Below are 14,027 nucleotides of genomic sequence, written 5' to 3' on the forward strand. Positions count from 1 at the left end.
ACATGTACATGTACAATTTGTTAATTGTTCAGGGTGCACACACACTTGCACAATTTCAGAGAGAGCTCTCGACATTTTGCCATTTTGAACAGGTATGAGGAATTTTAAACATCCCCCTTTGCATACCCAAATTTGAGCCGGCTCACGAGTGCAGGCTTCCCAGAGAAGCCCAAAATGAATCATCCGGAGTCACTGTTGAGGGACACGTAAATAACTAATTGACATTAAAAATGTATTTTTTTTCTTCATCCATATGACGAATAGGGTGCGTCAAACCCTCTGAACTCTTGCAGAAATTAATAAATTCACCCTCTTATTATTACTATCATCTTTATGTTTTCAAGTTGGCTTGTGTTCACACCCACAACGGTGCAAAATGCCATTTTTTAAAAATGTGCCACACTGCACCTGCTGGCAAAAAAAAAATCTCAGTCTAGTCTGCATCTGCGCAGGTTGAGACCATGCCTCTTGCCAGACTTGTACAGGGTAGGAAAAAAAGAGCCCTCAGGGTGAACACTGGGCCTGATGAATGAAACACAACCCTGATTTGCTCACAGGAAGACTTACTTTGTTGTATCAATGAGAATAGGTGCATACACAGATTTGTCGTACTTTCCTCTGCCGTTGGACGCAAGAAGAATTAATTGATCTACATCAGCATAAGTGAGGTCAAACATGCTCTCTTTATATTAGAAGTAGTTTTCACACACAAACATTGGTGTGCTACCCTATTCACAGCAAACATTATAGTCCAGGTAAACAATAAAAATCAGCTCTTACCTGCATTTCTCCTCAAGCAGTGTGTTGAAACTTGAAAGTCCAGTTTGTGATGGCTCTCCCAAGGAGCTCGTGTTCGCAGATAAAGCATGCTGTGCATGTCTGAACATTCACCGCGTAAAAGTGGTCATGTCGTTTTGTCAAACCTTTAATCGGTGACAAGTGGCCGTTTGTGATGGTCGTCAATATTGCTAAATGTATGGCCATTCTGCATCGGAGCGGCAGCCTTGCACACCTCTTGCTTTGCATGTATTATTTCAGCAGAACACTGAAATCACTTTTTTTTTAATGCGTGGCTCACAAGTTGCACACAAATGTAAGCAGAGAAACGTGTACGACGTGCAATCGGAGTGACCGAATGCGAGCTAAAAAGGAATTCAATTAAATTAGTGCGTCTACTTTTAGCATTCTTTTCGTACTCAATCGTGTACTTCTACATGAGTAGGCAAACTTTAGCCTCTGATAATTTGGACACGTGTGTGTGTCGCTGATATGAGTTGCACTGAATTCAGTTGAAAGGGAACGTTCAATGATATTTTAAAACAAGAACTTCAACATCGAATTATTTGTAAGGACAACCTACGATTACAGTTCTGGCAAATTCTCAGTTCAATCTCCACAGTATTGCTGTTTCTCTCTTCTTCGCGGTTATGTGTAACAATTCTGAAGGTAAACTTGGGGCGAAAACAAAGGCTCTTTGACCGACGCGAGAACTTCCGAGCTGCACGCGAACGCACCAAAGAGTCTGTCAATGACAGGAGTTGAGTTAAAGACTGCGAGGACCCTGGAAGCACCAGTTGGTGTGTGAGCGCTCCTCCGATGACCAGCTAAGAACGCCCCGCGTCTCCGTCTCACGCTGCGGGGGTGGGGTGGCCAGAAGTTTTGGATTCGGCCTCGCTCAAACATGGGATTCGAGCTGGACCGCTTCAGTGGAACAGTCGACCCGGATTTGAAATGCAACCTGTGCAATAAAGTTCTGGAAGACCCTCTGACTACCCCGTGCGGCCACGTCTTCTGCTCCGGCTGCGTTCTGCCTTGGGTCGTCCAGCAGAGCAGCTGCCCCGTCAAATGCCAGCGGATCTCCTCCAAAGAGCTCAACCACGTCCTGCCTTTGAAAAACCTCATCCTGAAACTGGAGATTAAATGCGACAACCATGTGCGGGGCTGCGCCGCGGTGGTGAAGCTGCAGCACCTGGCCGAGCACGCCGGCATGTGCGACTACTCTCCGGCCAAGTGCGGGAATAAGGGTTGCGACGAGGTGCTCAGCCTGCGGGACGTGGACGCGCACATGCGGGAGACGTGCGACTATCGCGCGGCGGGCGCCTGCGAGCGCGGTTGCGGCTTGACGCTCACGCTGAGAGAGCGGCGACTCGACGACCACTGCTGCGTGAGAGCCCTGAAGGCGCACAACGGCGCGCTGCAATACCAAACGATGCGCCTGGATAGCGAGTTCAAGAAGCAGACCATCGAAGCCAACGAGAGGGAGAAAGCCCTTCTGGCGCAACTGTCCGCCGCTCACGCCGAGCTGCAGATGACGGCGGTGAAATACCAGAAGAAATTCGCACAATACAGCGAGAGGATCGACTCTCTCACCAGAACGGTGACTTTCTCCTGCAAGGTAAACGGGGGAGCATCGATCACTCCTCACCCAAAGTTGTGTGCAGGCTTCACTTGCTACTTTTCAAGTCTGCGAAACAAACGTGCTTTGCGGTTGCCACTGTATCCGAATAGAACCTCGGAGTCACTCTTGCGTCGCTTGTTGCTTGTTAGGGGTCAGCGTTTGCAATGCTCCGAGCTGTCTTCTTTGAGACATGGATGTCAGCTGTGCCTCCGGCCAGCTGGCAGTCAGCAATGGGGGCGGCAAATATTTACTGCAGGTCTGTACACAACAAGAGCCAGGTTGCTCTTCAGTCGAATCTTGGCAGCATGCTCGTTTGGGGTCCTGCCAGCTCAGGGTCACCTTTCAGTGCCACACTCACGAGGCGCATATTTTAACGTCGAAAAAGTGTATCCAATGTATTGAAGTCGTGATCTCACTTAACTCACAAATAGCTCTTTCTTTTGTGACATCTGGACCTGTTGAATTTAAAAAAAAAAAGCTGATTTTACATACTTCTGAGCAGCCGGATCAGATCGGTACATATTTGGCATTTTTAGGCAAAAATCGTCCGATCGGTTGTAACGTCATCATTTGAGGTCATGCGCCATACCTGAACAATCTCATTCTGGGACTTTTGTGTTGCCATCGTTAACGATCCAATGTTTCGCATCCGGATTTATTTTCAGTATTTTAAATTTCATTTTTATTTGATTGGAGGGAGGTATTTGCCATTTTCCACGTTTTTCGTGTTCATCAGCGTTTTTGCTATAATTGTTCAGGTTTAATTGTGATAAATTTTTTTCCCAATGCATTTCATCGGGCGCAAATTACAGGCCAATTTTCGTGATTCGTCGTCCGCTCCGGTCCCAAATGCCCCACGAATAGCAAAAGTCAACTGCTCGGTAAATAAAACCAGGTGTTGAAATCGATCCATCAGATTGGTCCATCTTCGATTGGGATCGTGAGAGCTTCTTGTTTTTGGTTCAATCTCGTTGATGGGCTCCAAAATACTGACTGTGTATAGCCCAAAAAAAGTTATTCCGTTGCATCAAGTGCAACAGGTGCATACACAGCTTAGTTGTGTCTGCCATTAAGTGGAGGAGCATGCAAATTATTGTGTCTGTCACTCTATGTCGGTGGCATAGATAGTGAAACAAAGCTCCATTATTTGCATTTTCTACGCCCACGAATGGGACACTCCATAGTTTTTTTTTTTTTTTTCATTTTTGCTGGCGTTCAAGGAGAGACCGACTCCATATTAGCTTGCATGTTCTGTTTCAAACCCTTCTAAAGAAGTCGTCCATTTGCAACCACCCATTCGGATCACTCTTTTGAAGTCCCAATTTTTTTATGTTTGCAATGTGTCCTCGTTAGACTGGTAAATGGCGCATCGGACGCACTGATGTCAGGCATGGATGGGCTCGCTCACGGTGGTGTAAGACAACTTGCCTGCGAGCAGAGCTGCTTGTTATCCTTCCTTTGACAGCATGTCACCGTCCCACTGAGCTATGCATTCATCACATCATTCCGAGTGCGGTCCCCTGTTCTGGCAGGCCTCGAACAAACGTCAAATAAATGACGAGTGTTCTGGAAGTGAGCCACAAAAGCCACAGCCAATTGTTTTTCCTTTCTTTCTTTATGGGGCGGGGCAGTAAAGCGCAGAACGGTCTTAGAAGACAACTTCATTTTTGTGATGTCGCTCATCACATTTTCAAATGTATCGAGTGAAGTTTTGGTGAACCAATGCGTCTCGTAGAATTTGACCTGTAGTTTTAGGAGCATTATTATTAGTGCGAGCATCTTGATGTCAAGGAGAAAAAAAAAAAAAGTCCCATGCTTTTGTACCATCTATTATTCTAAAGCTGCTTCTTCTATTCTATCCAAAAGGAATGAGCAACTCAAGACCAATAACACCCCCCAATATATATATATATATATATACATACACAAAGAAGTGACTGCACACCTACTGTAAACTCAGGCCAGTGGTGGGTAGGGGATGGGTGTTGAGAGAGGGGGAGGGGCAATATCGGCCAAAATCTGCCACGGTCACCCAGCTGCTCTGAACATGAGTGTTTGCGCAAGATGATTCAGTCTCCTTTTTTTTTCCATGGATGAAGCCTTTTCCAGTTGACCTATTAAATTGCAACACCCCCCCCCCCCCTCCACACACACACACACACAAAACAAACCGCATTACAGAGCAGTACATTTTGTACGTTAGACATGCCCCCCCCCTCAGCCCCCCCTTTACAGATTAAAATCAGACGATTCATTTTGAAAATGCAGTAATGTGGTACGTACGCTCTTCCTTCTCGACTGGCTTCATGTATTCAATTACTTAGTCAAAGGTTGGGGGATGGAACTATGAAGTGTGTGCAGATCTTCTTAGTCTGGTCCAAATTAGCAACGCGTTAGTCAGAGTAAAGGACACATTTATCTGTTGACCGTCTGTGCAGTACATCAAGCCGAAGGTCTCTGTCGGACCGAGGTAGGAATTACATTTTAACGTCACGTAAAAATGTCGTGGGCGGCCACTGACGAAAGGTGCAGGCCTACCGCGACAGTCGTTCTGTCGTGTGTTTGGACTTAGTTACCTTGACCTCCCCGATCGCCTTCTGGCCTGCATTCGGACCAGAAAATGACCATTTACGGCCACTTACCCAACTCTGTGGCGTATACGAGTTTGCAATCGAGCTCGGCGCCTCTGAAAAACTGGACGAGGCCAAAGTCGGCATGCTTTCAACCACGCTCGGGGTGAGGGGATCCCTCACAAACCGGATTTGAGGGCGGTCACCCTCCGCTGAGCACACTATTCCTTGCCTTGTATGAGTTTGCCCTTTACTGTATCTCGTGAGTCCTCATCAGGTCTGGCTTTATAGCGCAACTGAAAGTTGTCTTTTACTTTTAGCACCTGGACATACCTGATGCTTGAGGAAATGCACAACCTCCCGAAGAGATTCTCCTCATTTAGCTTCGCGAGAGTGTTTGCAGATGTCTGAGAAAGTCCCCCTTAATTACTCGGAGTACATTCTAATATCTCGCCGACTAAACGTTAGAGCACCTTCAAAATCCTTCCAATTTGTTTCAGGGCTCTTGGCGGAATCGTGTAGCTCAGCTGCACGCAAGAGTTTGATTTCATTCTGGAAATTGTCTTCCTGGCTTCTTGACTTTTTGGTGAGGCGTCCGCCTCGCTGATGTGACGGCATGTGTTGCTAATGGTGGCGTGACACAATGCAGGGCTGCGCATTCCTCAACGACCTGACAGCACATGACGGCCTTTTTTTTTTTTTTTTAGAGTCCATGGCAGTTGGGGGCTCTGTACGTGCTGATATTGTTGCTTTATATTTAGTCACATACACGTACTGTTGGCTTGGAAGCAACCCAGTTCCTTCATCACGCTTCGTACATACCTGCCCGATATTGTCTGGTTATATCAAATATTGATTCGTCATTCGGATGTTAAAATCAAGGCAGAATTCGCGCTCTGTATTTGTCAGATTGGAAAGGAACAAATCGATCACTTCCGCTCACGTGTTTTGTGTTGTCTGTATTTTCTGGCTACTTTTTAAGATAAGATAAGATAAGATAAGAAAACCTTTATTAGTCTCACAATGGAGAGATTCCCAATTCACAGCAGCAAAGTTATGAAAGGAAGAAGTACAACAACAAAATATCGGAGCTGCTGGAAAGGCAGTCACTCTCGCGGCGCCATTTTGAAGTCAAAATTAAGGGGCGTATCGGAGCACTAACCAGGAGGAGGAGATATCGATCATAAAACATGGCCGTCAGAATATTTCAAAAGTCTTTGGTGGATTTTTAGTCTTTTAAGATGCTAACTGTGCTAAAGTCATTTGCCGTTCAGACAAATCTCTCAACCCCGGTACCTTCCGCAATCACGTGATGTCCACTGGATTTTTGTTGTTCTATTGTGTTTTTCTTCTTCTTTCTTTTTTAGGTCACTTTTGTGACGTTCCAAGATCGTCCGTTTCCTATTTTGTCGATACAACGTATATCCCATCAGTGAATGTGCGTCAATGTTGGAGTGTTCCAAGTAACCCGCTGCATTTCTCCTCTGTGTGCCCGTAGGAAAGCGACACGAAAAGTGTGGCGGTTGTCCTTCTCCGTGAGGGCGGCTCTCTGGGCTTTAACATCATGGGAGGAAAGCCATGTGCGGTAGGTTAGAAGCAGAGCATCTTGGAACTTTCACCCCCCACACCCCCCTCCCACCCAGTGATCAGACAAGTGTCATGTGTCAAGCCAGGAATGTAAAGCACACACTTTAAGCACCGCAATCTTCCCCTGCAAGAGTGAGTGGAGATGCCCCAGTGTGTGTTCTGTCCATGAATGAACGGGACTGCATTATTACATTTCACTGTGCTTGTATTCGCTTCGGCTGTGGTTTAGGCACGTTACGGATTAAAAAAAAAAAAAGAAAGAAAAATCTATAATTACGTTTATGGTCGTTAAATATGGGGTCAGGTCTGTGACCTGCCTTGTGTTTCTCTCTAATTGAGGACATTTTGGTGGTGAGGTAAAAACCAAAGGTTGCTTTGTCTGGCCTGTAATTTCCCGAGCCGTTATGTGTGTTCCAATTCAAGTCACATTTGAATCTGATGCCACACACTTGTTGGAATAAAACCTGTCGAGGGAGGCAAATGTTCTTGTCGCCGAGGAAGCAAAACGGCGCGATCGGTATCGGGTTCACTCGGACGCCACTCAAGTCAAGTTATCCGCGCCACAGAGATGCCATTTTCTGTCGCGACGTCGATTGGGACATTGAAACGTTTTTGTTTTTGTTTTCGCAAACTATAAAGAGATTGAAGCAACAAAGTAAATCTCGGTTTTGCCAATGCTACTTGCTGTCATCAAAGGCCGACGCATCGAAGGAGCTGACATAATACTTGGCTTTTGCTTTTCTGCCAACCTCAAAAACCAACAGTCTGTGGAAGAGGCTACTCATTAGGACAGGGAGAGCTCATGTCCTTATAGCTTCTGACATACGCTTTTCATGTGGCCGTCATTGAGCAAAGGCTGCTACCAGCGATCGGCTGCCAGATTTTGCGGTCTCCGCCAGACCTTGTTTGTCTGCAAATGTCACGGGTTAGTCGTGGGGCAACGAGCGGGGAGCGTGGAGAATAATTTGCAGTGAAGCGGTGTCGACGTTGCCACCGCACGCTCCCTTTGAAAGAGGAAGGAAGCAGGTCCGGAGTAGTTAGTTATAATTTGGCAGATGATGACTTCAATTAAAATGTACCGTGGTGCACGCAGCATGTACGCTTCATCAGTTTGAAAGAGAATTTCAAAAGCGGGTCGAGGACCACCGTTTTATATTCTTTCAAGTCGGTCGGTCTTCAACAGAGGCTTTAATGCGGACTGGCTGATGTCCAGGCAGAGTCAAATCGTTTGGCCAGGGAAGCATCATGGCCGCAGGTTTCACGCTAGTTCATCAACATGTAATAAATACCTACGTGTATTCATTTAGTTGAGGGATGGGCAATTGATTCTGCTCAGGGGCCACACGAGAAACTGGAACGCTTGCCGAGGGCCGAGCTAACATGCTAACCTCAACTTTTGTCGACGTTAGAAAAAAAAAAAACATATTGTCCCGTTTCAGTAAATTGCAACACGAGTAGATGTGGTATGTATCGCCACAAATAGAAAATTATAAGTCGACCGGTTAGCATGCCGGCCTCACAGTGCAGAGGTCCAGGGTTCGAGTCCGGCCTTCCTGTATGGAGTTTGCATGTTCTTCCCGTGCCTTTTGAAATCAAGCACCGCGTATTTGATATTTTACTTTGACTTCGTGGCCGCTGTGAGGGCCATACAGAGGCTGCGGCTGCGCTTTGCCCGGCTCTGATTTAGCCCCAACCTCAATCTCTCATTGGCCACCCACCGCTTGGATAGCTGAGGTTGTTTGTAGCTTTGATCTCGAAAAGATGACGTTCCATCATGCGCTGTCATGGTTTTGCAGATCATCATGCAACAGCGCCGATGTGTCATTTCGGAAACTTAAATGCATGGCTAATGAAAGGCTTTCACAATAAATATGCTTCCATTCACTTCCACTCATTGTATTTTTGAACTAGTCATTTGCAATTAGTAACCTTAAAAAATGAGATCGTTTGATGTGGGCCCATTTTAGTGCCTGCCCGGTTGGTGTTTGATGGCATGTTCCTCACCCCCAAAACTCTTTTTGTTTTTTCTTGAATCAAACTTAGCCTACAAGCAGTAAATTTCACAGTTTGCACTGTAAATTCCTCCATAGGATATTCATGACGGCGCTTCAAACGAGGGGATCTTTGTGTCCAGAATTATTGAGAGTGGACCAGCGGACAAGGAGGACGGCCTTCAAATCCACGACCGGATTATTGAGGTATGTGACTCCCGATCCGGTCTTGCAAAAGGGAAAATTGGAAACGATCATGCAGATGCGAAGTTGGATGACTTCTCAACACTCACTGAATATTTATGCCTCAGTGACCGCACAAATCATCTCAAGATGACAACGTGACACCTCGCATCAGCATTTTGGGATTTTATTGTCGCCAAGAATACGAGTCGGGTGTGCGATGGCAAAAGGTTCTAACATTGAGTTCTTCGGGACAACACTGGAGCCATTGTTAAGTGGGACTTCATTGCAGCCAAACCGAAATTATGTTTTACTCGCTTACTTGACTTTTACTTGAGTATTTCTGTGAAACAGAAAAAGATCATTTCACTCCGTTACTTTTGACTCCATCTCACTGATCACAGAGAGCCAGGCAGTCATATGACTGCGCACAAAGTGTCCGCATCCCCCGAGCAGGAGAAAGTTTTCAGATTGACCCATTTGTGTCTGGCGGCAGCAACAGAGACAGACGAGGCCGAGCGCCACTGGCCTCGCATTCCATCTGTGATTACCTTACGCACTCTAAAAAAGAAAAGGGATGTCCTGCGCTGGTTTACTTGTGTAATCGCTGCCTAGTGAGTCTATTGTCCTGCTTCGAGAGTGTAAACATCCAAAGTTAATTTAGGGCTATTTCGTGGGGCTCAGCCTGCATTCATTTGTGCTATTTCATTTATTATGTCACCTATTTTTTTTTTTTATTGTTATTATTATTATTATTACTGATTATTGTAGCATTTCGAAACAGTCATTCCTGCCTCCGTCACACCTCAGCTGGATGACCGGAATGCTCTTTACTTTGGAGTCAGCCAATCCTCCATGAAGCGTCTCCAGTTGGTCCAGAATGCTGCTGCTCACCGCACATCACTCCTACTCTGGCAATCTTTTACTTGGCTCGTTTTAGAGTTCTTTTGAAGATCCTTTTACCTTACCTCTCGGAGCTCCTTCGCATCTGCCCGGCAGCTCAGGCGGACCAGACACTTTTAGAGGTACCGAGTACGTGGCGGAGGCTCAGAGGGAATCCAGCTTTTTCCGTTGCCCCTCCTTCTCTTTAAAATGACCTCCCGCTGAATATTCGGCGAGCCCCCTCGGTGCCCATCTTTAAAACTCGTCTTTAAACTCATTTTTATTGTCTGGCTTTTGACGCGAAGCTCCATTGGCCACGGCTCGTCGACTCATCTCAGCGAGAAAGAGTCCAATGTCGTCTCTGCGTCGGCAATGACGCTCATGAAAAGGTGACGGAGCAGGATCCTCCCCGCTTCTTGGCAAAATCTTGTATGGAAAAAGGCCCGCTAACCCAAAGGTCAACTCGTGGGATGCGTTGAAAAACTCAACGACACAAAGGTTGCTTTAATGGAAGCCTTGTCAGCCCGAACCTTACACAATGGCTTCAGTGAACAAAGAGGTTTCTGTGGATTACAAGTGTGGATTACCGCACGCCGCGAGTTTGTTGTCAAACCTCGATGAAATTGCCCCGAGCTTTTTTTGACCGATGCTGACGAAGATGTTTGTGGGGAAGCGCTTTGAAGAAAATTTTGCGCTCTCTGTCATTCCCGTGCTTGAAAACGACGTGCTTCCATAGCGGTCGCAGCAATGTCATGTTTTTTTTTGTCAAGGCCTTAACGACGTTTGTGTTCACTTGTCAGCTGTGTGATTGAAATGACGGTCGTAATTTATCTGCCGTATGGAACAGAGGCTTCGGGGACCTGTGCCCTCTGACCAGTCAATTCTTTGAGGGGCTAAGGCCAATGTCGTTGACTTTTGTCTCCTCCCATTGTGGGGGGTGGGGCTGTGGGGGGGGGGGGGGTCACCCACAGCGAATCCCTTGCATGATCCATTTGGCACGCCTGATACCCTCCCTGAGCGAGTGCCATTTGCACAGCAAGCGAGCGTAACGAATCATTCTGCCATCACAACGCCAAAGTTGAAAACACTTCAGAATGGTTGTTCCACACTCGCGCTTTTTATTCCAGTGGTAACCCGATCATAGCGGCGCGGTCATATTCCGAGCGCTCTCTCTTTGTCGGCCTCGCTTGAGCCAAGACCTCCGTGTCATGTACTTTGAGATTTCACTTCAACCACATCTGTCATCATGACAAGCTTGCTATTGTTTTGGTTGCACGCGTGACGTAAGTTGACCTGGTTTGCTACGGTGGCTTTTTGAAGAAACGGAATCCATATTGCCCAAAGCAGTTGCCGTGTTAGTATTTTGAAAACGACTCCTTGTGGCCCCGTCCTCGTTTGTGTACATGTATTGTGTGCTCTGCGTTTATTTGAACGGTATCGGCTTTCCTTTCCGGTTTCTCTTCACAGTAATAAACGTGACCTACAGTGTGCGTCTCAACGATTAAGTGGAGCAGCTATACATACAAGGCACAAAGCAAGCCTTTCACTGGCACGTCAAACGACAAGAAGCGGCCTACCGCACTTAAGGCCCGATGAGGCCGAAACTGCAGCGCCGTTGTCGAGGTGTTCATAATTCCGCTAAGTCTATATGGATGTAGCACGTACATGAAGAGCCACGGCTCGTACTTCTACAACAAGCTCTTAGCGAGGGGGTGTGATAACAGATGGCTTTCCTCGAAGTGAGCTGTTAGGAACCCGCACATGAATGCGCCCTTGTTCAGTCAGAAAAGCTCGCGCTATGCTCGCATTTCCCGGAGACCCTCGCAAGCTGAAAATATTCCCACTCAGGTTAAGTGTTTGCGGCCACTTATTGTTGTTGTTATTTGTTTTAACCTCCTCAAAGTGTTTGTCCTTTATGTGCAAGATGAAATGGTGTATGTTTCCCCGAATGCTTTTTAATAGAAAAAGAATTGCACGGAGTCAACGGGCACACTGCCTTTTCAAAAGCTAATGGCTAATTTAGCCATCCAATTGTGACATGAATACTGTACATCACGTCGACAATCCAAATTAGCCAAACAAATTAAACCTTGATTGCCAATCATCGACTTCAATACATCTTTTTTTTTTTTACATAAGTTTGTTCTTCAAATATGTTGATTTGTTAGGATCCCCATGAGCTGTGCCCTTAGGCAGTGCCAGTCTTCCCGGGGTCCTCTTGAAAAAAAAAACACGACAAACATTCATTTCGAAAGAAAATACAAAACCAGCCGTTACTTACTGCTGAGAGTCGGCGGAGCAGAATACATCAATTCACACAAGTCAAACTTGAAAGTGGACACACAGCAGGAGCTTTTCATCAGGAGGCAATATATTCAATTCCAAGTCCGACTTTTGTCATTCAAATGACCTTGAAAATCGGAACAGAACGATGACGTCTGGACAGGCGTTGTCAGTGTCACCTTTTAAATCGTCAGCAAACATTCTCGGGTCGGGGGCACAGGGAAACGCCACTTCTCATACGGTGGGTAGGACTTTATGTGTGGGTACCTTTTTTATTTTTAGAGAAGGAGGGGGCTAGCCAGCAGGAATGTGCTCCAGCTAAGACAATATTTATATAAATGTATACACTTCTCGACTGCTGAGTGCAGAACGGAGGGGCAAAATTCCACAAAAGAACCTTTTCATTCAGTCTCAACGAGGCCAATCATCCCAAAGGCACTGTCCAAAAGTCGCAGACATGCCCGTGTTCTGCAAAGCTGCGCTTTGTTACTTTTAGCCACCACTATAGTTACCCGCTTTGGGATGATTTTCGCCCCGAAATCTTGGAAGACGTTTCATTTTCAAGGTTGTCAGCCCGAGTTGTTTTGGAGCCGTTGATCGAGACAAATCCACTCTTTAAAGAGTCCCGACATAAGAATAATTCGGTATAAGATAGTCGAGCATTTGGCGTCCTCGGTCAGGAAGGGGCAAATCGGGAACTAAACATCCCGACTTTCTTTTACCCGTCGGCTTGACCTCGTGAGTGTTGTAAAAGAGTGCCTTTGAAGTTATTTGCCTTGACGTCTCTCCTCTCGGCTCCAATTTTTAACCGGAGCACAGCTGCAGTTTCTTACTTGTCACTTGCGTTCCGAGTTTCCTCAGTGAGCCACTAAACACCGCGAACCTCCCTGCAGTTGTTTAAGTATCAAGTCACCATCCAGGAGACAGCTTTTAAAGCACGCCAGCCAGCCAGCACTTCCAAGGTACTGACAGAAATGTAAATTGAGATTTGTCTAGGGGATGCATGCCCCCCGCGGCTTTTTTTTTTCCATTCATTTTTGCTGTGCAAGGGTTAAGTCATGGGTGGCGGAGGCAGCAGCTTTTGCAAGGAAGCCCGTATTTCCCTCTCCCAAGCCACATCTTCCAACTCTTCCGGTGGGATCCCGAGGCGTTCCCAGGCCAGCCGGGAGACTTTCTCTCTCCAGCGTGTCCTGGGTCGTCTCCGGGGCCTACTGCCGGTGGGACATTCCCGAAACACCTCACCAGGAAGGCGACCGGGAGGCATGCCCGAGCCACCTCATCTGGTTCCTCTCAAAGTGGAGAAGTAGCAAACTCCTCACCCTATCTCTAATTGAGAGCCCGGACACCCTGCGGAGAAAACCCATTTCGACCGCTGGTATCCGGGATCTTGTTTTTTCGCTCACATAGCTGCTGAGGTTCTATTTTTAAATTTTGGACCGTTCTATACCTCAAACTGACCCCCTCCCCCCCTGTTTTATGTTTAAGCATTCCTGTTGCCTTGTGTGTGGATTATGTCGAGTCATTTTATCGTTGGTATTTCCTTATCAACTGTTGGGAGGATCGATTACATGACACACGTCGGTGTAAAAATGCCAGTTCGAGCGCAGAGTTTTGCAGTTTATCTCGAGTCTATTTAGCATTCCTTTGGCATAAGAACATGCCATAATTCGACGCAGCACATGGCATCCTCAGCAGGACGTTCCTCCATTACTTTGGACTTGTGGGGCGAAGCGGAACAGACAAGCAAGTTATTTCCCTAAGGAGGATCACATGTTGTTTGGTATTCGGAGTCAAGAGGCAGTTCTTTGTCAAACCCTTTATTGGATTTTAGGCTCCCAGCACGCTATGCGCTTACTCCCCTGATGGACAGCCTGAATGCGGCCACTCTGGACCCAGACATGTCGAATGAATCCATCGCAGACTAAGCAATCCAAGCCTTGTCGGTCGCCACATCACATTCCAGTGCCCCGTGGTCCAGCTGAGGCAGGAACAGGACATTAAATCAAATCAAACTTTTAGGAGGGTGGACTCGGATTCTGGTCTTCATGGTGGCTCTATGCAGAGCTGCTTTTAGGGAGTGAGGACAGGCACATCTTTGTTTTCTTGCTCTTTTTATGTGTGTGGGGGGGGGGG

General features: G+C 46.7%; 1 protein-coding gene across 1 annotated transcript in view; it reads left to right on the forward strand.

Annotated features, from left to right (window-relative positions):
• The first annotated feature begins 1,541 nt into the window (after positions 1–1,541).
• The window catches only part of pdzrn3b (PDZ domain containing RING finger 3b), a 59,777-nt gene continuing 47,291 nt past the window's right edge, over positions 1,542–14,027 (forward strand). Inside the window, exons 1-3 of the mRNA XM_086118053.1 lie at positions 1,542–2,395; positions 6,467–6,553; positions 8,646–8,753. Coding sequence (XP_085974179.1) covers positions 1,682–2,395; positions 6,467–6,553; positions 8,646–8,753 — 909 coding nt within the window. The 5' untranslated portion in view covers positions 1,542–1,681. The remainder of the gene's footprint in view (positions 2,396–6,466; positions 6,554–8,645; positions 8,754–14,027) is intronic.

Source organism: Hippocampus guttulatus, chromosome 8 (assembly GCF_054856545.1).
Source record: "Hippocampus guttulatus isolate MCC_2025c chromosome 8, RoL_Hgut_1.0, whole genome shotgun sequence".
In the NCBI taxonomy this organism is placed as follows: domain Eukaryota; kingdom Metazoa; phylum Chordata; class Actinopteri; order Syngnathiformes; family Syngnathidae; genus Hippocampus; species Hippocampus guttulatus.